Below are 25,643 nucleotides of genomic sequence, written 5' to 3'. Positions count from 1 at the left end.
GACCATTATATATGCATGCGTATGGTGTTGCTAATAATGATGTATTTTGTATAAGGGGCTCAGCCACGATCCATCTGTATACATGTGGCTGTGAGAAATATCGTGCTTTCCTCTCTCTTTGGAGAAATCCCCTGTTAAGCAAGGCAAAATAAAGGCAAAATACTGAAAATCCCCGTAGGGATGTAGTGCCGTCAGTGCACCTCGTTCGGTGCAATGTAGGCATTACTTAAGGTTCTATACAGCGTCCCTTCGGCCCCTAGTTGCAACTACTTCTATTCCTTTTACTGTACCTCCGTTCATATTTTCTTTCTACCATCTTACTATCCACCCTCTCCTAACAGATTTTCCTCCTGTAACACCTTTCAAACGTTTTACTGTCAATTTCCGTATCAGCGCTGAATGGCCTTAGTTGCCACAGTTCTTGGCATAATGCCAAAAATCTATATAAATCAAATCAGATCAAAATACTGAAAATGTTTAACCTAACCTCACAAATATTGGATTGTCCTAAGTTCATTCCAGCGGAATTGGCCTGTTCCAGAATAAAATATCTGTTAAAGTGAGCGGTGAATTAAGTTCATGTTGGTTTGTTGGTGCGTCGGCATTGGGTTGTTGCAATCAGAGTGGAAGTGTTATGTCTAGGTTATGTGGGAATCCTTTGAATGTATGCTAAATTTGACACACACACACACACACACACACATATGACCTACTTGTATTTTTGATTGATAATTATTCTTAATAGTTTGTAAAGTTAGCAAATTCTGATCGATTATCCTTACCATTATCCTTACCAAGTAGGCCAAATCGAAGCGTTTTGGTGATGTGATTGTTTTCTAAAAAAATTTGAATATTTCTTCTTTCTTGGGGTCTTGTCGTTTCATTTCATGTGAAATACTTTAATCTGCCATGGCTAATAATGCGAGATATGGTACTTCTGTCGTATACGAAGTGATGAGCGAGATAGCCAGAGAGTTGCGATGATTATTGAAGGTAAATTAATGAACAGTTCCCACAACCAATGTGATATGTATGTGACGAAAATTACAGTCCGAAGGCGTGATAGCATTTTCTTTCTTGTATTAGAGCTCAGACGAACTTTAAATGGTTGCATACTTATTAACAGGAAAACAGATTTATCACTGTTAACGTGATTTAATCTTGACACTCTTCTAATGATAGAGAATTGTTGCGAAGGCGAGTAGAATCTCTGCCTCCCCAAGCCATTTTTTTTATACAGAACTTATAATATTGTTGGGACATCAATGTGAAAAGTGTCGCTCTATCATGATCTTGTTTTACAATACCGGCGTAACCGCCAACCGATAGAAATGAAAGGAAAATAACAACAACATATCACTAAGTTGTTCAAACGGAGCCGTAATATATCATTTAGTTGTAAATGAACATCCTTTATACTAAAAAACAAAGTTTCATCATAAGAAGTCTTGTTATTCCCAAGAGCTTACACACACACACACACACACACACACACACACACACACAGCACACACATGATACTATAATATATATAATATATTATACATAATATATATATATAATAATATTAATAATATATTATAATATATATATCTATATATATTATATATAGATATAAATTATATATATATAACTATATAATATATATATAATACGTGAACGCTCTTATCAATTACTGCTATATCATTTACAAGACTAGTGAGTATTAATCCAATACTTTAAAAGCTAAAAATAAAAGTCATAACAGGAATTGCGATGACTGCATGTCACGAATTAAGAATCACCAAAATTATCTTCAGCTTCCATGAAGCGAGTTCACTTCAATATTACTACTAAAAATTGAGGTTTCACCTGAAGTGTCTATTTGGAACATATTTTATTATGAACTAGAACATGCAGGATTCGTCATTACAATATATATATTTTATAGATACTAATATATATATATATATATATATATATATATATATAATATATATATATATATATGTGTGTGTGTGTGTGTGTGTGTGTGTGTGTGTGGTGTGTGTGTGTGTAAAATGATGTCCCGAGACACTTGTCTAGTGAGCAGGGTAACAACCGTCCTGAAGGTGTGACGACTTCACCCAAGAACCCAAGAGTCAACATTAATTATGATCAGCCAGTGATGAGGCTTGCATTCAGTGGAAATCTTTTTACTAAATCTTTATTGAATCATATCGACGTATAAAACTTATGACTTTCTTTAAATGTTGTATTTAGAATGTAATAAGCAAAACTGATCATGTGGAGGAAAACTCCGAGAAAATCAGCAAATAATAAATTTTGATGGAATCTTTCAATTTTTTTTTCAGAATAAACTGTGTGCAACACATATTTCGGAAAATTCCACAACAGTCACAAACTAGTCAGGTAATTCTCTTCATAGCCATGTCTTCCTTAGAGACAATTCAAGGTAAATATCAGTAAACATTTTATAAAGTTAAATTTGTTTTATGTTAAAAGTATCCGTAAGATCAGCCCATACCAAAGTCATTTTTACGATGAGAAAATACAGTGGTAAAGCCAAAAAGACCTTGTAATAGTAGACATCCCATGACGTCATTCGGTTTTTTACCCTTTCCGATAGATTAAATATAGAACAACTAATATAAGGAAAATAACCGAGCTTAAATATATATATATATATATATATATATATATATATATATATATCTATATATATATATATATATATAGATATATATATATATATATATATATATATTATATATACATACACACACACACACACACACACACACACAACACACATATATATATATATATATATATATATATATATATATATATATATACATATATATATACACACAAAGATGTCAGGCTACAGGAATATTGAGATAATGTGTAATAAGCTTCTCTTAACGCTAGCGTTAAATTGAACTATGATTGTGGTTAAACTCTTGCAAGAGCCGGTTATATATATCGCAGTAGTTTTTTAATCTGATGAAAACGAGTCGGCTTGAAATATCCTCGTGATCTTACCATATGGAAAGAGAAGATGAAAATAGAACAGAAATCAGCTTTTAATAAAAATCAATGTAAATACCTAACGTGAAGTTGTTTGTGATTACTGAAGACAGAGGAAACGAAACTGATGACAACAGATAGGGTAGAAAATGGTCTACCAGGAGCCGGGTATTATTGTTCCAGTCTAGACAGAGGTAGGATTCATGAGATGTCAGTGTGTAATTTTCACTCGGATGAGCGTGGACTGAAAGAAGGGAAAAAGCAAGCAGAAGATAATAGGGCTGGAAAAGAAAAATTTTCACTCATATGCCGGGCATTGCATGATTAAAAGAGAAAAGAAGGAAACCATTCAACTACTTTTACTGAAATTACGACCCAGTTATACAGCGGCATGACCAGGATTTAACTCTCTCTCTCTCTCTCTCTCTCTCTCTCTCTCTCTCTCTCTCTCTCTCTCTCTCTCTCTGACGTTGGCTTTATCAGTATATAAACTTTTGAGATCTAAATTCGAGGCACCTCTTCGTCTAACCTCTTTTCCTCCTTCCTGTTGGTATCACCGCATTCTATACTTTCTTCCCCTCTTCATTTTCCTCTACTCCCACTTCTTCCGTCCTCACCTTCGTCTTCCCTCATCCTCCTCCTCCTCCTACGCATTGCAACCCTTCCTCTCCCTTCTGTGCCTCTTCCCTCCCGCTGTTGCCACCCGTCCGTCCTGTCCCCACTCTCTCTCTCTCTCTCTCTCTCTCTCTCTCGTGCTTGCTTGCAAACCCGACTTGACAACTGAAAGCAGTCGCTGTGAAGTGGGAATTATAAGGTACCTCGACCTGCCCTGACATAGAGAAAGCTCCAGAAAGGATGCTGCCGCTGCTTTCGTCATCTCGTCACTTTCCTCCCACTTTGCTTCGCCCCATCTTCTTCATCCTTCCTATTTCTCTTTCGTTCTTTCGGTTTTTCACCATCTTTGTGGTGCACTTTGCGGGGGGTTGTTATTGTTTCTTTTGTTCCTTTGTGTTATCTGTTCTCGGTAATTATGTATAAAATTGAACATCTGAACACAAAGATGTACAGTACTTGTTTAGTTCAGGTTGTTTTAATTACAACCAGTTACGTCATTACCTAACGCATTTTTTTGCAATTTCAAGTTTTGTGGTTTTATCTATTTTTTTTTTAATATATACTGCATTCGTTGACTATTTTGTAGTTTTTCGTTGATAAATATCCCTGGTTGGGATGAATAGTAAAATTTGAATAAATAACTGGTATCCGTTCTCTAGTGGATATGTATTTATAACCCTGAATCGTCTTATTTAGTTATGCTTAATTGTTTAAATGTTTTGTATATCAGTGCGATTGTACCTTAGTAGAGCCCCACTATTCATCCCGAGCGAGAGTGAACTATGTAGGCCCATTTCCCGAAAAATCCAATTTGACCATTTATCGGCATTCTTAGTAAGTGGGCTACCAGGTCATTGACCGTTTTGGTTTCAGCTAAAATTGGGGAGAGCATTGGCTTGTAAGCCTCATCAATTCAAAGACTTGTTGAGAACTAGAAGGTTAACACTTCTGGAGCCAATTCAAGGTAAGCGCCCACGCATAGACACACATATATATATATATATATATATATATATATATATATATATATATATATATATATATATATATATATATATATCACACATACATATATATATTATATAGTGTGTGTGCGTGGATGAGAGAGAGAGTCAGACTACCCATATGTATACCCTCATGAAAATGTCTAGTTTTTTCCTGTGAAAGTTCATTTTGGAAACCTTTTTCCATAAAGCCTTTGCGTGGCGTATATATTGTGGGACGAATATCTTGCTTGGAAATTGGAACATATATAATTTTATTTTCTAAATTCTCGTTCTGCTGGGTACTTAGATCTCTTGGGGAATCAGAGCCTTTCATGTATTACTAACTTGACCTTGTACTGTGAGAAAGAAAACACTGTTGTGCTTTGCCAAGAAGGAAATTAAACGTACCGTTTATCGAGAGGTATCTGAAGAGCGTGAAGCATAGTCACCGTAGCCGTTGTTCCCTCCCAGTCAATTGTCGGTGCAGTTGCTTTCCAGTTTGTTCAATCAGGTAATGCTTTCTCTGACCTCAACATCTTGTTCGAACGTTTTCGTCTTGTCTGGGATTTTAGTTAAGTCTATGGAAATTTCCTTCTCTAGTAGTGTTTTCCGTGTTTTGTTTGGCTAAATGTTTTATCACAATGAAGCTCTGTTACTGCAGAGCTTTTACCGAAGAATGTACCGTCATTTGCGGAATATTACTACTATGTGCAGTAAAATTCTAAATATTCACAGAAACTTTTGTCATTATTTTAGCTTAATTACATTCATTATTAACAGTGCAGTTATTTTTATAATTATATACATCTATATATATCTACATATATATAAATCTAGAAAGACTGGCTCTATGAAACAATGCCTTTGGAAACGACAGTACAGACTAGGTGTGATCAGAAAATAGAATAAACCTTAATAAAACTACTAAAATTACTTTCAAAGGATTGAAAGTAAATGTAATGTGTCCAATTACAAATATAATTCTATAAGGTAATCAAAAGAGTAAATTACTGGCTCCGTGGAACTGGAACACGAATGACTACTATGTACAATATCAAAGCAGATGTGCCACTAGGTAGCAAGCAAAAAATCCACTAATTCTAGAGAACACATATGGTGCATGAAAATATGAATAGAGACGTTAAAGCTAACAACAATAAGAAACATTAAATGGTTGATTTTATCTGTAAGTAATATAAGCTTTCACTGAAATCTCAGGAATACTATCCCAAGACTTGGCACTGCGAGGAAATGTTGAGTGGCACTTTTGAATTTACAGGAGGCGGCACATAATGGGGAAGGTCTACATGAATCTGCAAAACAGGCAACATTGTAACACAAATGCCAACAGCGGTAAACTTACGTAAACTGGTAAATGCAATGAGGAAAACACAAGAATTATCAATGATTCAGTATTACGAAGTAGCAAATTCTAATCATTTTTGCACTGATTTCAAAAAAATGATGCAATTGCACTATCTCACATGAGTCTCTGAAGAAGACAGAATGACGAAGGGTGGGAATATGAGACAGTCAGAACAGAGAATGAGTGCAAGGTATGGTAGGTGAAGGACTGGTAGAACAACTTCCAATTCAATTACCTTAGTCCTTGGATGAGACATGTAGATAGAGCCAGGGCTTCAGCAGAAGGACTTTGGTGGCTTGTAGGTCTTCACCAGGGAATCACAGAAAGGGCGCTCCTCATTAGGCAGTGACCAGGCACTTTAGGTGTGACAGCTTTGAGAGGGATGCCGGGGCGGACTTCTAGGAAGAGTCAAGTCTCTGGACAGCATTGTTGTTGGGGAAGCTAGCCGTGGTCATTGCCAAGACACAGGTATGCTAGAGCTGTGTGCTGAGTTCGTCAGATGTGACATGGCTTCAGACCGGGCGTGATACTGTGATTACTGGCTAGGGAAGAATGCAGTTTGGTAGGCCATACCATGCCACATTTATACCCAATTTCGGAAGGTTCCGGAAATATCGTGTCCAAACTGGAGTGATCTCCTTGGGTCCTTTCATCTCTGTCGCTAATCCTGTCAGGTACCTGAAAAGGCCATTGAATGCTGGCAGAGGAGGTATGGAAAGAAAGGGTACAATGGCGTGCTAATTGGGTCGACAGCCTTGGGTTGGTAAGCAGAAATGCAGGAGTGAGGAGGTGGAGTCTCAGGTGCAGGATGCTGTGACAACTAGGGCGAGGTCAAGGGTCAGGTCAAACATGTAAGAGGTCAGGTCAGACAGGCTAATCTCTATAAACAACTTTTATGAAATTAGACCTGGAACTAAAATACAATGGTAGAATGTCATTGTTATCGGCTTAAGGCCGGTAGCTAAATATGACAAGGGGACGACCAGAGATAAGTCACTTTTGACATCTGATTAAAATGACATTTGACATAGTTTCCATCTACAAGCCATTTTTGGGGCACAATGGAAAAGAAGCCAAGCCAAAATTGTCTCACAGCTTTCCAAGATATCAAAATAACATGGATTTGATTTACTCTATTCCTTACATGAACTAGTTACTCTAGTTCTTTTGATTTTTCTTATATATATTTCGAATTCTCCCTAATTCTCAAAATTTCCCTTATTTCTTAAAATTTCCCTCAGTTTGTGAAACTTCCCTCAGTAACTTCCTCCAGTTTGTGAGTAGAAAAAGAAAATGCATGAGTGTCAGAAAGATGCTCGTAGCACCTCCACAGTATATAAAGACATTAGATGTCCAAACAGCCATTAATGTCTGATCTTTTTTGTACAACAAACATTAGCCCATGTCTCTCTCCAAAATAGCACAAAATATAACAAATACAAAAATAATGGGCATCAAAGTTAATTCTAGCAATTCAGGCTTTCAATACAAATTTCAATCAATACTTTACCATTAAGCAGACCTCCCTTTATCTTTTACTCTATGTAACTCGATAATTTCATACAAACCCTACAGATGTCTTTATATACTGGGAATAAATGCTTTCACCTTGCGTTTCTTTAATTATCTCAGTTTGTGTTAATACTGACAAGGTGTGGCACTTGTAATACTGCTGGAAAGTAAATGTTAGTATATGATACAAGTTTTTTTAGGGAAGTGAAATATTTAGTGTTACCTCTAGATAGCAAAAGTAAATATTCGGGGAAATGTGAAGGAGACTTCGTAGAAGTGTTCATAGAGCCAACACCTTAATGAGCTGTAGTGTCCTGAATTTCCAATTAATGGGTGGTGATGGTGGTCCCCTACTTGGAATCCATGCTGATTCTCCTAAGGTTTGCCGGGCTTGAAGAGCAGGCACAATATATGGGGTACTCCATGGTGAGGATAGGTAACCTGGCCCACCTCTTGTGTTAGCTTTGAGAGACAGCGCCAGCAGTTTCCAGGAACAAGGGATCATAGAAGGGGCCGTAAGTAACTCCTCCCTTACTAGTGAATAGTGGGGTTCCTTTGGTGGCCCATTATATTTCTCATTATAGCTTTTGGGCGATGGGAGTGGATTTCCAATGAGGTTCATTAAACTAAGCCCAGCAAGAGGCAGGGCCAGGTGAAGTCCAGGTGGCAGAAGCTCATGGCCCAGAAATGGACTGCCCCAAACTGGGCCTGGGGAAAATGGTGACCCATGCTCTGGAATGAAATCCTCCCCGTACAGGTAGGGGTTTTCTGATTGGTGTGTGCTGATGCACCCCCATCCAGCCTCCTTCTCCAATGCATTTTGTGGTATCACATGGCAGTAGGGAAGCAGGAGGATTTGCGTCCAAGGGAGTTACATCAAGGGAATTTGCAACTGGCCCAACCTTCAGTGTTGGTTGGCTGGGGTGTGGTATTAGGAGACAGAAGTGTCCCAGCCCCTTGGGGAGGGTGAAAGTCCCATCTGGTTAGTTGGGGATGGTACTAGGGATTTGAGTGTGGTGAGCATCTGAGGCGAGTGTTTGTAGGGTAGTGGGCAGGCCTCTAGATTATCCTGGCCTACTGTGTCAGGGACCTCCTGCTCCAGTGTGCCTGCTGCTAACTGCTGAAGGTAGAAGATGATAATCATGTCCATAAGGGATGTGAGACATGCTCTCCACTCGAATCTCGGGAGGGAATAGGTGTAATGGTGGTGCTGGGTGTTCATCCATTGTATCCAGAGATAATGGAATGGAACCACTTCTGGCTGAACTGAATGGAGTTGGCACTGGTGGTCTCTGGACTGGGCTGGCAGGGTGCCAGGGTGGAGAGACTGATGGCTCGGCTCCAGGAAAAGCAGTTGTTAAGATGTCCAGAAGCTCCAGGACTTGATAAGTGTTAGGGCTATTCCTCGGGGAATTCACAGGGCCCTCGTCATAACATGGTAATGGGTCCTTAAAGGAAACCTGGAGTCTGGATAGAAGGTCCACACCCATGAGTAGCCCATGGCCTTCTGGCAGAAAGTCCACAATTCCTACAGTCAATGTCTGTGTATGAAGACCCACGTAGAATCTTAAGTTATCTTATTCTTCCATTAGTGAATTAGCATTCCCTGGGCGGAGGGGTCCACCATGGTCGAGATGGTAAACCTAATGGTGGTGCATCAGGGGACCCCACTTGGATGGGTTCGACTGGGAGGAATCCCCCCCTGGTAGGAGGTTCCATCTGTAGGTTGCCAAGGGAGGCGGTGGAGCCAGCCTCTTCATCCTGACCACCACTGCGGTAGAAATCTGTCTTCCTGGGGTACCCAGATTCCATAACATTTTGAATAAAACTACAGCTACATCATAAGTAGCCATAGGAATGGGTAAGTTAGGAGAATTTAATAGTGAAGGAATGGCAGTGGAACTCTGAATAAGCTTTTTCTTGCTTTGTTCTCAACCAGGTAATTGGCACCTACTATAGTGCAATATTTCAATCAACAAATAGTTATTGAGTGGCCCTCAATGGGTGTGTACAATGGGCAAGTGTCAATGAAGGTGGTACTTGTAAGGGTGTAGGAGTGTCAGCACAGGTGATATTCGTAGATGGGATGAAGCTTTGATCTTGGCTGTCAAATAGACAGACTGGTTTGGAACTAAAATTACTTCAAAGGATTGAAGGTAAACATAATGCGTCCACGTACAAATATAATTCTATAGGGCAATAAGAAGAGTAAATTACATGAGAACTGACTAGCTACATGGCACTGCTATGTAAAATATCAAAGAAAATATACCATATATGGTGTATGAAAATATGGATCAAGACCTTAAAACTAACAACAATAAGTAACATTAAATGGTGGAGCATTATAAGCAAGTTAAGCTCCCACTGAAATCTCATAAATACAATCCCAAGATCCCTGGCAGAAACCTTTGAGTTGAAAGTTTTTGTTGAACTTAAGGATGCACACAATGGGGAAGGTCTACACGAATCTGCAAAGTAGGCAACTAACGGCGGTAAACTTATGTAAACTATAAATGCGAAGAAAAAATTACTCAAAACACAAGATTATCAATTATTCAATATTATGATAACACCATGAAATTACTGTTAGCAAAGTAGCAAATTCTAATATAGTTTCTGCAACAATTTCACAAGAATGTCACAATTGCATTAACTCACATGGGTCTCTGAAGAGGACGGAATGAAGAAGGATGGGAATATGAGAAACAGTCAGAACAGAGAATGAGTGCAAGGAATAGTAGGTGAAGGGCCGACAGAACAACTTCCAATTCAATTACCTTAGTTTATGGACAAAACATGCTTACATGAAGCCAGGGCATCAACAGAAGGACTTCAGTTGCTAGCTGGTCTTCACCAGGGAATCACAGTTGACATGTTGTTTAAATGACATTTGCCATGTTTTCCATCTAGGAGCCATTGTTGGGAAACAGTGGGAGAGAAACTAAGTCAAAATTGTTTCAGCTTCCCAAGATATCAAAACAACATGGATTTGCTTTATTTAATTCCTTACATGAATCAGTTACTTTAGTTCTTTAGATTTTTTGCATATTTTGAATTCTCCCACATTCTCAAAAGAAAAGTGTCAGATGCTCGTAGCAATATATATCTATATATAATATATATAAATATATATATATATATATATATATATATATATATATATTATATATATGTGTGTGTGTGTGTGTGTGTGTGTGTATGTGTGTGTGTGTGTGTGTGTGTTTGTTCATGAGCGCGTGGTTGACTCATACTGTTCAATAGTGAACATTTTTTATCCATGTTCCCACGGATCACAAACGAGTTTTTTTGTTATGTATTTAGTTTTCCTTATCCAAATACGAGCTAGATTAATCTTTAACTGGGAAAACTGAAATCTTGAGAACGTTCTTTTAATTAATGTAGCTTTAGTAAAACTGTGTGACTTTTTCTTCAGATATGAACACTTAAAAATGCTTCTTGTATGACTGCAAAATTAATGTTCGTAGTCCCTCATAATTTGACTGCCTAGAATTGTTATTGCAGCGAATAAAATGTTTTAGCTAAGGAACATTTTTTTAAGCCTTCAATTTTCTAGTCTTCTTAACAATTTGCCGGAAAGTAGGTACTGAGACTTGATGTTTATTGACGTAGCAGATGAGACAGATTTTTTTCTTGGTGTTAAATTCTTTGTGCTTTAAATTACTGACCTCTGTTAGTCATACTGTTCCATAATGTTATAAAGTATACATAATTTCTTTAGTTCCTGTAGTAATAAATCTTTTGCAAATCGTATCATTTCATTTCCAATGGATATAGCCTGTATGCTATTGGTCTATCAGTTTCAGTACCTGCTGAGTTATTAAGGTATAGTATGCAATACTGCAACTACTCCTACGCAGTTTAAGGGATTTCAGTGAAACTTGGTACATAGATGTGCTTGAAGGGAGATTATATGACGCCGCTCAAATTATAAGGAAATTGCCTCTGAATCTGGAAGAGTTCTAAATCTTCTCTTGTATTCGTTGGTCATCCTGCAACTAATTTGGGTGAGACCATCTCTTTTTATCTTTATCGGTCTGTTTTCTGACGGTCTGAGTTCATCTGTCCTTCCATCTATCTGTCCTTCAGTGTGTTTGCCACTTTTACCTAGTCATTACAATTTGTCCAACACAGTTGAACCTTGCCATCGCAACTCCCCCCTGTTTGGTTAAAGGATTTCAGTGAAACTAGACACAGGATTAGACCATTATGCATGCGTGTAGAAGATCATCTGCTGTTACACTAATTGCATGGTTATTACTCATAATCTTATCTGCCAGGGACCATATTTTCTCATTCCAGTTGTAAACTTAGTATTTACTAATGAAACTCTTTCAGATGACCTCAGTGCTTAGTAGCTTATCCCGGCCAAAAACTGCTTCCATGGATGGCATGTGTGTTTCAGAGTTTGGAAGAAATATGTCGAAGATATTTACCTTTGCGAGAACCATTTCTTCCTTTGAATGCATGTAGAATCGGTTGGTTAGGGGTCGGTTGCTTGATATCTTGGCGACTTGGCTGAACAATAGGACTACTCAGATTGCGGTCATTTGTAACGAAGAGAAATTTTGTCACGTTATAAGTAGATTTATTATCGTTATGTTGATAAGATTGCTTGTTTATATTCTTTTATTACTTTTGAATTTGAAAATCAGGGAAAACTACTGTCAGTTTAGTGCTACTCTACTACTACTACTACTACCTCATACTACTTAGTGCACGCAGATCCCAGTGAAAATGCTTTTAAAGCTGAATCCGTGCATGCGCTGATAACTCCATTAACACTTGTACACTGACAGACCATGAATGAATTTGCGATGCATGCAAGGAAAAATACGAAGTAAATCATTGGATGGTTTGTGTCATTGAAGCTGAAATGGTACCAAGCTAGTTTTTTTATGAGTTTCGTGATGGACGATGTTAGAAGGGAAGTGGGACTTGAATGAGTGGTTTGGATGCCGACTGACCCAAGTAGAGGAGGAAAAGAGTGGCCGCAAGGTGAGGAGATGAAGTCCGAAGATGAAGTCCGAAAGTGACGACTCAGAACTCACCTCACGAACTCATTATCTGGGTCGTGGCCGGCAGCTCTCCATCCCTGCCTATTATCGTCTTCTTCAGAGGATGCTCTTCATCTCGTCACTACTCTCTCTCTCTCTCTCTCTCTCTCTCTCTCTCTCTGTAAGAGTAGAAATGGCGCAATTCACATCCCGTGATCTTCCAAGGCATGATTTCTTTCATGTCAAAGTGGTAATCATAGTTTTGAGTGACCGGTCGGGAGTTAAGAAAAGATGAACTTTTCAACAAGTTTACAACAGTTAGACTAGTTCATCGTTTGAAGTGCCGTCTCGTAGTCAAATGGCCTAATAAATGTAACTTTAATAAAGTTTCTGTTTAAGAGAGAAATTGTAATCCTTTTTCTTATAGGTCATCATTTACGAAAAGAGGTACTAATTTGGGTAATGGTCTGACCTGGCGACATTGGTTGCAATAGCACTGGTGCATTTGTCATTAAAGTTTATATTTTTTCCACGTCTCAATTTAATTTTATTATTGCATATATTTTTATATTTCCTCTTGTGTTTTCTTCCTGTTCTTTATTTCTCTTTTCCAGCATTAATTTATATTTCACATAAAAACTGAAGTCTTGGGTCACCAAAGGTTAAGGATGGGAAGCAAAGAGGTTGACGCTTTTGGTGCCTGTTAACACGTTTCCTGAACTATTAAGGTTAACAGAAGGCAGACGATTACACTTGACTGTTTGTAACCGCGACAGTCGTTGCCGGAAATAGGATCAAGTCTCCCCCATAACGGTGGCGACACGAATTGGCCTCTTTTGAAGGAACGTGTTCACGATGAAAATGTGCGCATATGCTCTCTCTCTCTCTCTCTCTCTCTCTCTCTCTCTCTCTCTCTCTCTCTCTCTCTCTCTCTCTACTCTCTCTCTCTATATATATATATATATATATATATATTATATATATATATATATATATATATATATATATATATATACACACATTCATACATACATACATACATACATACATATATATATATATATATATATATATATATATAATGTGTGTGTGTGTGTTTGTGTATGTACAATTTTAGATAGAGAGTTCATGCTTGTTGTAGTACTTTCTTGTTTCACTATAACCCACGACAAAGCGCGTCTTTTGTTTAGTTGCGAACACAAGGATTGTACTGGGATTAAGTCGTGCCACCTAGATCCGTCTTAGTGCCAGTTGAAAACCCATAATTTCTTTGGAGTCTCGCTAACTTGGGAATGTTGATACCCCTCAGGTTTTCTTTCATAACGGCTGATTTCGACAGAGTGAGTGTGTTCCTGGTTTTCATTTTCATTTATGAATTTTTGGTAACATTTTCTTCTGGAATGTTAAGATATGATGGTGTATCGTCGGTATCTGTCTTAAGCCTGTCGTTTATCTCATTAAAAAAAAAATTATTTAAGCGAGAAGAAAACAGGAAAATGATAGTCTCGCCTGATGTAAAAACTATATACATTTTATTTACTGATGAATCAAACACAAAACTAGAGATGTTACCTGGCATAAAATTATTGACGTGACCTGTTGATGAAGTGAGAAATTGCTGATCTTTATTCTCAGATGTTGCAAAGGCGCCTGAAAGATTGAGATTTATAGACACGGAAAAATCTAGAAAATAATTCACCCTGATTACTAGATGTGTCTGCTTCATTCACAGATGTATTGTGAACTGCTGTAAATAGTTTTAGATAAAAAATGAGACTCGAAAGTGAGTTGGTTAGTAAGGTCAGTTTAGTTAAAAAGATAAGTGAACATTATACTTTCAAGACACTCTTAATGCGGTCTCTTTGCCATACTCGGGTTAGAAGGCATACAATTATCAAGAGACACCTGGTTAGATTGATTACTGAAGACTGAAATAGGACTGAATATCCATTGTAGATCCTACCTTGCAAAATCTGTATAGGTGATCAGTAACAAGAACGATGTTGAGGGCAACCTTCACTAAAACTGTGCCATGCAAAAATATTTTTACGATATGTTAAGTTTATCAAATGTTCACGAATCGTAAAAAGAGACATAAACGCAAAGGTTAGTTTCTTAGTCACCTAACATGAGAACGAAAATAAAATTGAGTTGGCCAGCTATTTTATTTTATAATTTAATGTGAATTGATTACAAGTCAGGCTAAACTGTTGAGATAGCTGAGAGATTGCCAGGTGCTGAGGAACAAGGCCAGCTAGTTAAGATTTCCAAGACTGTTACAGAATATGTTTAAAAAAAAGTAGCTTATGAGATTTAGATAGGTATTGTGTCTATTAAATGAAACTGAAGAGTATTGTTTGGTTTCTCATAAGTAATTGACCTAATTTTTGAGAAGACCGACTGATTTTATTTGAATAGCATGCTTGCGTTGAAACGGTGTTAGTCATTGAATGTGAGCTTTATTAGTGAACATTAGAAGCAACCATAACGGAAGGGCAATGTCGAACCGTTAACTCTGTTAACATCTGTTCTGTTAACCGAATTGTTCTTGTCACGAAATTATTACCAAACCAGAGTTCAGAATATGAATATGTCCTATATGCCATATTTTAACAAATTAATGCATTGGAAATCAATTTTATTTGATTGAATATATATTACGTTAATGAAATCGACGGGGTATTTCTTTACTTCCATATTGGTAGCCCGAAGTAGTAGTTTTAAATTGAGGAGCCAATTTGGAGTGAGTTAAAGTTAAAGAAGCTGGAGAGATAGAGACCGCAAGGAACAGCTGAAAATTAAAGCTGTACAACTGGGGACCAAAGGTCGCTGCATAGACCCTTTAGCACTTTCTACTGTGGGCCACGAAGTAAGGCATAATTCAAGTATCACACCTCTTCTGTCTTGCATATATATTTTAGTTTGGTTTCTGTAGAGTTTGGTCACAAAAGCTATGTTTATTGAAGTAATGTTAGTAAACCAGTGGAATACTTTTTGATTTTGTGTTTAGACTCTGCTGAACAACAGGGAGTAGATACTACCTGTGTTCAGGTTACGTGGAATTATTAAAAATAGTAGATTGTTTATTGATGTCTTAATCGATCGATAATTCTGTTGGTAGTGAACGCATGTTTTGCTGATGTTGAAAAATGTTTCATCATGTTCATTATGTAGTTATGTACATATTTCTTGAATACTGAATTTGTCTCTTTAAAGTTAATTCAGCATCTTTCGGCTCTTGAATTTATAGTCATTTCTATAAATCTAAAATTTGTTTCCAAGTTTTGTTGTACTGAACCTACCATATTATCATTAACAAGAGATTCTTGTTTAAGAAACCTTTCTGAAAATATTCATCAGTAAATAACTTGTTGATAGGCATTTATTTCAAGTCATCATGGTAGCTGCCGATGTAAGAATTTGATCCAAAATTATCATATTTCTCAGGCTTTCAGCATTTTTTTGGTGCACTGACATCATACCCTTAATAGAGGTAGATTATTGGGCAGTTATAGCATTATATTGTCAATGTTTACTAGTAATTCGAATATTTTGTATTCAATGCAAGATTTATTGCTTATTACTCTATGAAATATTAATGATAATAAGGATTAACACCGTCCAGGATTATTTCAAGTATTACGCTGTGATTGTAGTAACTTCAATACGTGTAGCGTTTTTGTTGGTAAAAGTAGAAAAGCTAAATTTAACAAACAAGAAAAGTTCTAGTTCAGTAGCATCTTCGTAGTAGGCTCCAATAACTGAATTCAGAATTGTCCTTTAAGTTTAGACAATAGTAATCGTATAATGAACATTTGAACCTATACGATTCTGTGTATGTTGATATGGAAAATATTTTCCTGAGAGAGAGAGAGAGAGAGAGAGAGAGAGAGAGAGAGAGAGAGAGAGAGGAATTGTGATGATAACTTACGTGAAAATGTCCTCACGGTAACTGTTTCCGTTGTACCCTGTGGTTAAAGCACATTACGGTGAGCCTTCAGATGTCGATGATGAGGCGGGAGGTCAAAGGGAGGTATAATTTTTCTTCCTCCATCTCTTATTTCATTTTGCTTTTCTTCCCTATTGTCACGCCTCGTCGTTAAATACCATGTCCTTATTTTTTTGTTTTTCATAACTACTGTGCTTCACCTCTCCACCTTTTTATCAACTCCGTCTGCGATTATTTTGCTGTCACTCTTCTTCTACCAACCCGATCATATCTTCGTCTTTACTGTTTTCACCTTTCCGTTTTCGTGATATTTCTTCACCTGATTATCCCGTATTTGTCGTTTGGTTCTCTCTGCAGTCCATCTTCCAGGTCTGTTTTCCTCAAGAACTTACCCGCATTGCGACATTTCTTCCTCATTTTTCCCTGTTCCAAGCTTATGCATGCTTCCATTGTCCTGAGCCCCTCCCGTACCCTCCCTCCTCTGCTCCAGTTTCTCCTCCAATTGTTGCAAGTGGCAGGGACGGGAGTTGTCTGCTACGATCCAGGTCGTCATCTTCCGACCTCCGGCTAAGGGTCGAAAGTGGCAGGTGGTACTCGCTACCGCTATTCTTGACGACCATAGGTTACGACGAACCGGGCATGAATGATTAGTCGGCCCCAGTCAGTCAGTCGGTGGTGGTTTGAGGGATTTCTGGAAGGGAAGGGAAGGGAAGGGAAGGGACGGGACTCCAGGGAAAGGGTGGGGAATTGGGTCTAGGCCCTTTTGGGTTTAGGGAGGAAGTCGACTTTAGGAGCACAAGGCGAGGTGACGTATATATTTTATAATCTCTGTGAAGTGACATCATGACAGTTTCGCCAAGGCATAGCTATTGATTTGTTTTCTAATTTTGTAGAAGTGTGGATCATCCAGTACTGCCCTCGACTTTCCCTTTTTCATCCAATGCTATTTTTGATAAGAAATTTTTTAATCGGTATTAAGAGCATGAAGACTTCACAAGTAACATTTACGTCATCAGCTTCATTTTTTATATTTTATGGCTGTTTTGAGTACTGTGAAACAAGAGATTCAAACTCGGACAGCATACTCGTATATCAAAAAACAAAACGACAGCTTTTGTTGTTGATTGTGGCATTCAACTTCCCATTCTTTCAATTATGTCGGTAGATGGCCCCATAACTAATTTTCTTAGTCTGATCTTCTATAGGCACCTACTATAGTATATTCTGCAGTTTTGGGTTCGAGTTGCATGGCTAGATCCGGATGAATAGCAAGGATTGGAGTCAAGGAGGGCCCGTATGTTAAACATCTTCCAAAACTAATTAACTAAATATGAAATGGGCTGTTCAAGATACAAACAGCTGACGTAGGTTCATTGAATACAGCGACCCCGACTAAGGATCAATCTAAGAATAAGTATCTTGGCTTAAGAATACAATTAAAGAGGACATCTTCATATGATTGTTATTCATTGTCAATTTGATTTGCCTCTTTCATAAAGTTGTGCACTTGTTGTGAGTTACAGATGTTGTAATGATAATGAAACGTGTAAACAAATTACAATTTAATTTCTTAATGTTCTTTATATTGTTCGAAATTCTATATACTACTACTCTGATTTGGTGAAGTGGCATTGTCAAGAGAGAAATATATTTTGTTCTTCAGTTGGAATATATGTAGAATAATGCTGGAGGTTTCCATTAAAGATCATAGATAAGTTAATAAATTCACGAAGACTTGTATAATTTGGTATAAACCGGTTGTAATCAGTCCACAAGAGCTTTTTGTTTTTATTTTAGAATTGCTTTTATGGCTAGTAAAACTTGCGAATTTGTTACTTTTTAACTTGGGAGGATGCGATTTTGCTGATTCTTATCGAAAGGTCGCCTTTGAGTTGAAAAGGAAAATAAGGCTTATTCTTAAAGCCAGATTTCGACAAGAATTTTTAGCTCATCCGTGGGTCCAATTTTTTGGGGTTTCCCTTGCGGTATTTTATATTTCTCTTATTTTTCAGATCTGCTTACTTAATGGTCGTAGAGTTGGTGAAATATGTTGCTTTACACACACACTCAGAAAGGAATGACGCTTGCGCGCATAATGCACAAATTTGGGTTTAACTGAGTCATTCGAAAGGTAATGTGAATTCGAAAAGGAAAGGACATTTCTGGTTCAAAATTAGAGTATAAAAATTTATTATAGTATAATATATATATATATATATATATATATATATATATATATATATATATATATATATATATATATGTTTGTGTGTGGTGGGTGTGTGTATCTGTATGTATGTATGTATGTATGAGTCTGGGACGATGTCATTATAGGATAGATGCTTATTTGGTGAGTGTAAACACACATGCACATACTTGCATGCAAATATATATATATATATATATATATTATATATATATATGTATACATACATACATACATACATATATCTAAAGAGGACATTGAAGTGTACCATAAGGGAAGGATTCATTTTGGTAAGAAGAGTATCAAAATGTTGAGGGCTAAAAATACTGCATCACGTATAATCAATTGTTGGCATTTGCTCTACATAGCTGTGAGTGAAAGGGGATTTTGGGAAAGAGTTGTTGTTGTGTCGGAAGGGTTCGTGGTAATGGGGTTCGGGCAGGGGGAGGAGCAGGATCCCTTGCTGTAATTAGGGGTACTTGAACCTGGTAACTTGAGCTGCCTTTGTGTGTGTCCGAAAGCACAAAGAAGTCTTTTTATTCTTTGCAAGCACTTGGATATAAATGAGAAAACAGGGAACGGAAAGTCTGTGATGAATATCTGCGGAGGAAGTACCTGGAACCCAGACTTCTCTCATTTATTTTCTTTTGTTAAATTGTTTTCACATAAGCGTTTGTTTTATCATGTATGATATAATGGTTCTTGCCCTGTGGCGGAGATCACGTTTCTTAGAAACTTTTGATTTTATGGATAAGGGAAAAAAAGAATAGAACTAATTCAAGTTTTATTTTTTAAAATAAAATAGTTACGTCACTAATTGGTTGCTCTAAAAGCCAAATAACTCATGTGATGCGTATAGGTGCTTGAAATAACCTTTATGTTAATAGGTATGGATTACGCTTCTCATTAACGTTAGTTAACGCATGGAAATCTTACTTCAATGTTAATCCGAAATGTCAGTATTAAAGACATTCAGTGGAACCTGTTTTCAATATATTCCTACTACAATAAAAAAAATTAAAGGAAAATAAATTAAGTTAATTGAAAGATTTAATGCGTGAATAACTAAATATGGCTGAACAATACTTAGATTATTTATAAAAAAAATTTGTCGTCCATCATTTATCAGGCTTGTTTTCACTGCTGGTATCCATTTTTGTTTGTTTTACTGGAAATTCTTGAGCAGTAATTGTGAGATTCTACCAAATTTTTGTTTACCTTGTTCACAAGCTCGGTTCTGCGCTTTGATTCTATGTGCTCTGATATAAGAGGATGTAAAGAGTGTGTTTAGGGTAAAATATTCACTATCAAGAATATTTTGTCTCGTTGACTCACTTTTTCTTTTCGTTGTACGTCTATTAATTGCTGTAATTATGAAATGGCATTATAATGCTGCAAGAGAACGTACGAAGTAATGAGCTAGAAATTTACACATAATAGGTTGACAAAACTATTATCTTGAATGACGTTCATCTCTCTCCTTGCCAGCACCCTTATTTCATTAGCTGTAGGCTATTAGGTTTGTTACGCATGCGTGAGCTGCATTTAATTTCATGCATCTATCTCTCTTGTGCCCCCATTCTTTAAAGATTCACTTATAATGTACAACAGTATACTTTTATTATTCTTGCTTTGCATGTCTTTGAGCGTATAGAAGGCCTGGTTCAGTGTTTTTAAAGACCAGTATCTCAAGGTCTAGAACTTTTACCAGTGTTTTGCTATTTTTGACAGGTACTGTTTCTTGGCTAAATGAGACGATATACATTGTTACTCATTTTCATATATTACATCCTGGAGACAAAGTTTGCTGGAATAGGCTTTTTCTTAGTAATGTAAAATTAATGTCTCTCAATTGTTATTATAAGTTTGGATAAGTTCATCATTTGTGAAAGCAAAAGATTATCAACAGTTCCATGTTTAACAGTTGTACGACTTACGTTTTCGACGATTTCGACGACTGTTATATCACGATTGTTATATCAGTTTTTTTAACAGTACCTTCAGGTAATAGCATCAGCCCAACAGCCGAATGAGGCTGAAGTGAATGATTAGTAGGTGTGGTAGGAACAATTAAATGTTCATATGCCAGTGATTGTTACTTGCCGTAAGAAGAGCTAGATTTGAACATCAACTTGAAAAATTGATAAGCTCTTTTACCTGCTGATGACTTCCTTGAACATACGAGAGAACATTTCATTCTTTGAAGTTATATTCCGTAGTTTGATGTGATTTGTAATTATTATGATTTTATTTGCTATTTATTTATGCTCCAAATCTTGGCGTTTTTGCAAAACCATACTAACATTTAAGGATGGTATGTATAGGAAAACATTCTTAAATGTTAAAAGTGAACTGGGATCATGCCAGGATACTTAAGATATATTGAAAACTTTTTGTGGTTGTTGATAGCATATTGTGTGTTTTCCTTTACTTTCAAAGTGTTTCTCAGAAGTATTCCAATTTCATTAGCAGCTTTGTATATGTCTGGTATCTCGGTAAGGATAATACGATAATAGATCAATAAGGTGGTTTAGCGGCTTCAGCAAAAAATGTCCTAAATCTTTTAGTTGAAACTGTCGTAAATGTTATAGTTTTAGTATCCATATTTTATAGATCATTTATCGATATATATTATATATCATTTACACATTGCTTGCTAAGCGAATGTGAATAGACTTTAGTTGTGGATCTAGATGGATGTTCATTAAAGTATACTTTCGAAAGAATTACTTAAATTAATTAAGATTCACATTACTCTGAAAGAGTGGTTTAACTACCTACTCTGCAGGATGTATTTATTAGTTTCTTGGAGGTGTTAATGTTCTTAGAATATAATTGCTGCGGTTGCTGAAATCTGCAAGAGAAATCCTTAAAATACTGGATCGATCCGTCATTACAAATACACACACACACACGCACACACACACACACACACACACACACACACTACATACATATATATATATATATATGTGTGTGTGTGTGTGTGTGTGTGAATATTCAATGGGTGCGCACAAACATTGGTGGAAAAAAAAAAAAAAAAAAATTGCAAGTAATTCGATTGTACTTTGAAGGATAACGAGAAAGTAATCTTATTACAGGTGCTTAAACGAGTTTGAAAAATGCACCTGATGGTAAGTGACTTTTTTCAACTTAAGTTTTTTAACTGAAACATAATTTGCATTTCATAAATGATAGATGTTTTCTCAAAGTGACCGGCCTCCTAATGTGTAATTAGCGATTTTACATCGTAATAAGTAAGTAGGTTTTTATATTCCTTGTCGACGGTGCTTTACATCTGTGAAGTAGGAGCCACTCTTTTTGAGTGCATACTTGCCAATATTTTGAATTTTTGCCGATCTTTCAATCCCATTTGGAATTCAAGCGTTAGAGATGATTTAATAAGTTATGACCTTGGAGGTCTTCGACTAAAATCCGCAAGACTTCATGTCCCCACAGTCGCAACGATAACATGCAAAGGGCAAGAAGTGATTTCCTCTCTGCATCCGTCATTTTAAAGGACAATCATATTTACCGTTATAGCTTTGAAGGCCGAAACCCACCGTTAACTCTACATCTTCTCATTCACCATCTGCTTCCCGAAGGATGATGTCAATCTACCGAACCTTAAATTAGGAGGCGCGGTCCTGTTTTTGAATATATGCAGCTCCCTTCATCATTCTTAGCTAGGATACGATACGGTCTCAAGCAGTTGCAAGCACTTACGAGGTAATTTGAGTTCGGAGAAATTTGTTCTGGTGATGTCAGCAAAGGCTATGTATATTGCAATTTTGAACTCGGCGTCAATGGGTCGGGTGCATAGTGACTCCCTTTCACTGTATTTCATGCCAGCTATCATGCAGTTGTTTTGTATGTAAACTATTTATCATTATTGTTATTGCTATTCATGTATCTCCATGTGTGGTGGAAAGCGTCGACTGCAATCGTGCCTGAATCTCTCTGCTCTGAGACGATAGATATATGATTTCTTTTTGTAGTTCCCAGTTAACTGATGCGTTATTTTCAGTTAGGAATAATTGTCATCGAGATGACACTTTTTTTTTTTTTTTTTTTTTTTTCAATGACGAACTGGTAATACCATAGAAAGTGAGTGACGATCCTCGGAAGTTTTGTGTACTGCTTAGCTGGTTCATTTGTTCAGAAATGCAAATGAAAAAGTGATCGTTACTTCTCTGATCTTCCGCAGCCATTTTGAAATTGTAGGTTTTTTTAGTAACACGCAAAAATTTTAAACTTCCTGTCCAATTGGCTTTCATTAGGAATGTGATCGTTAGTGAGTACCGCTCACTCATAAATTGTAGCGGATCAGGCCATAGGAATGTGAAATCTTGTTTTGCTAATTTTAAATTAAATAGGAAAATATTGGTTTATTGATGAAAATTACTTTTTATTTATTGGGAATAATGTACGGCAGAGAATTTGGGCCTAAAAAGAATTACTCTCCCAAAAGTTGTTTTTAACGTAAAGAGAATTCTTGTGATGAAATTAGGAAAAAGGGTCTGGGTGGGAATGAATGTGTAACATTTTGTACTGGCAGAGTCCATCTGATACCCAGGGTTGACAAGCTGGCAGTGGGTATTATTTCAAGGGACATGATCAGAGGCAAGATGGTTCGACATGACACGAGAAGGGTGACCCTGAAGGAGATGCCCATCACGGAGGAACCGTGAAGAGCAAGAGGCGATGATGCGAGGTTTTGTGCATTGCAAAAGTCCCCGGCTCTGATGGCTGTTTGTGGGAGGTGCATTGGCGATCTGGCATCATCATCATCATCATGACCAGCGCCACTTTTATCTGCATAATTTTGCAGAATGTTGAGGAGGCGGAGGAATGGCAAGAGGAGGAGGAGTAGGTGGCACATACACCTCGACGCCGGGGCAGGTCCCCGGCTGTCACAGGGGCCGGCGTGGCGTCCATGCCTCCCTATCATTACCCTCCTTGGGTAATCACACCCTTTCACACACGCACAAATTCATGTCATTTACGTCCTTGCCAAATTATTATGATCATCCCCCGTCGAAGCTTAGCGCAAAAATACGAGAGACTTCGAATAAATTGATCATGCAGAGGTGACCTCGTCTCCAATCGGCTTCCTCCTCCTCCTCCTCCTCCTCCTCCTCCTCCTCCTCCTCCTCCCATTATCATCCTTATCCATATGGTATGGAATGCATTCAATTCCTCCTAAAGCCTGTATATAACCTTTGTTATCCCCTTAACCTTCCTGCTCCTTGATCATTGACTTTTTCAATATCCTCCTTATCTTTATAATTATCTTTCATGTCAACTCGTCTTCGTCGTCCTCCTCCTTTCTTTCTTTATCCTTCTCGGCATCATCATAATTACGGCTATTCTTCCTCTAAGTGTCTGTATCCTGGCACATCTGAGATGTCAACACCAGTTTAAGGGACACGATGGAATTTTTTGTAAAGAAAGAGGAAAAAAAGGTTTGGCTTAAGAAACCAACATTGTATTTTGAAGTAAGCGAATTTTTAAGGTTACTGCATTTTTTTTATTGATGCTCTGTGGAAGAATGGATAATATTGTGAAAAAACTGAGTAAGATACATTACCATAAGAAGCTTTTAGATAGACATGTTTTTACATATTGTACGCGATTTTGCCATTCTTTCAATAGTAAATATATAAATACGTACATACCAGGATCCTGCTACATACATACATATATATATATAGCTATATATACATACATACATACATACATACATACATATGGCAGAAGTTTAAAATGGTTTTATAAAAGTGTAACGATATAATTAGCGTTACCGTTTTTTTCCGTAAATCTTTTCATTTTATGGTTAGTTTCGTGCACAGTTTTTTGTTTCTCCGCATTTTTATACTTCAAATTTTCGCTCGCTTTTTGTTTTTTGCTTATGTACGTATAGTATTTAATGAATAAGTAAAATTCATTTATATATTTTGATTTTGTTATCCTTTTGATTCAATTTGGTTTTGACCTTACGGATGTAGGCTATTAGCAAAAGTTATGCTAGATTTTGTAATTCGTTTTAGTTAGTTAAATATTTCGGAAAAGTAATAAATACTAATGAAGTTAGTATTGAAGTACGTGTAGCGTTTACATTCTGCGGTTTGATTGTATTGTTTCTTTAATGTATTTTCCCGAAAAATGTGGAAGTAAGCACGAGTAAGCTATATATATATATACATATATATATATATATATTATATATATATATATATATAATATATTTTGATATATATATATATATACTATATATATATATAATATATAATAATATATATATATATTTTATATAGATTATATATATAATATACTATGTATATATATATATATATAATATATTTATATATATATATATATATTATTATACGAATTTATATTCATTAATAGGCTCAGTAGGCCAAGTTTTTAAGACATCCCGATGCTCGTTACTCAGATAACTTGCCAGGTTTTGTCATATGAATATACAAGCTCTCCTTGCAGGGTTAAAAATACCATTTTATCTTTGTGGTCTGTTATATCTGCTTTTATTCTTGTGCAGGTTTTATTTTGTACCAAATTCCGCAAAAGCGTAGGTCTTGGCAGTGATAATTCGTAGTTAGATTATTTACGTGAGTGTTGATACTGGTGTTAATATGCATGTATATCTTTACTCATGTAATATAATATATTTCAGATCTATTTACCGTAGTTAATCCAAAGTTGTTTTGGTTTTCGTCTGTGGGCCAGTTATGTTCGTGAATTATACTTGAGTTCTTAATTAATTGAATTTCCATGTAAAACATTTTCATATCCAGTAGCCATTATGATTTCTTTATCATAATGGTGGTGCATACATTTCCATTTATTTTTCTTCCATACTACATCTCTTAGTAAAGACCCCAAGCAATGTCTTTGGACGTGACAAATTTTTTGGGAAGAATTAAGATGAATTATTTGGCAGTTCTTGCATTTTCAT

The 25,643-nt window shown here is 36.6% G+C and overlaps 1 protein-coding gene across 1 annotated transcript in view; it reads left to right on the top strand.

Annotated features, from left to right (window-relative positions):
- LOC135218401 (uncharacterized) overlaps positions 1-25,643 on the top strand; it is a 701,048-nt gene that overhangs the window by 165,266 nt on the left and 510,139 nt on the right. Inside the window, exon 2 of the mRNA XM_064254700.1 lies at positions 2,334-2,434. Within this exon, the coding sequence (XP_064110770.1) occupies positions 2,410-2,434 (25 nt within the window). The 5' untranslated portion in view covers positions 2,334-2,409. The remainder of the gene's footprint in view (positions 1-2,333; positions 2,435-25,643) is intronic.

Source organism: Macrobrachium nipponense, chromosome 9, assembly GCF_015104395.2.
Source record: "Macrobrachium nipponense isolate FS-2020 chromosome 9, ASM1510439v2, whole genome shotgun sequence".
Lineage (NCBI taxonomy): Eukaryota > Metazoa > Arthropoda > Malacostraca > Decapoda > Palaemonidae > Macrobrachium > Macrobrachium nipponense.
This window is presented reverse-complemented; position numbering and strand designations above follow the sequence as displayed.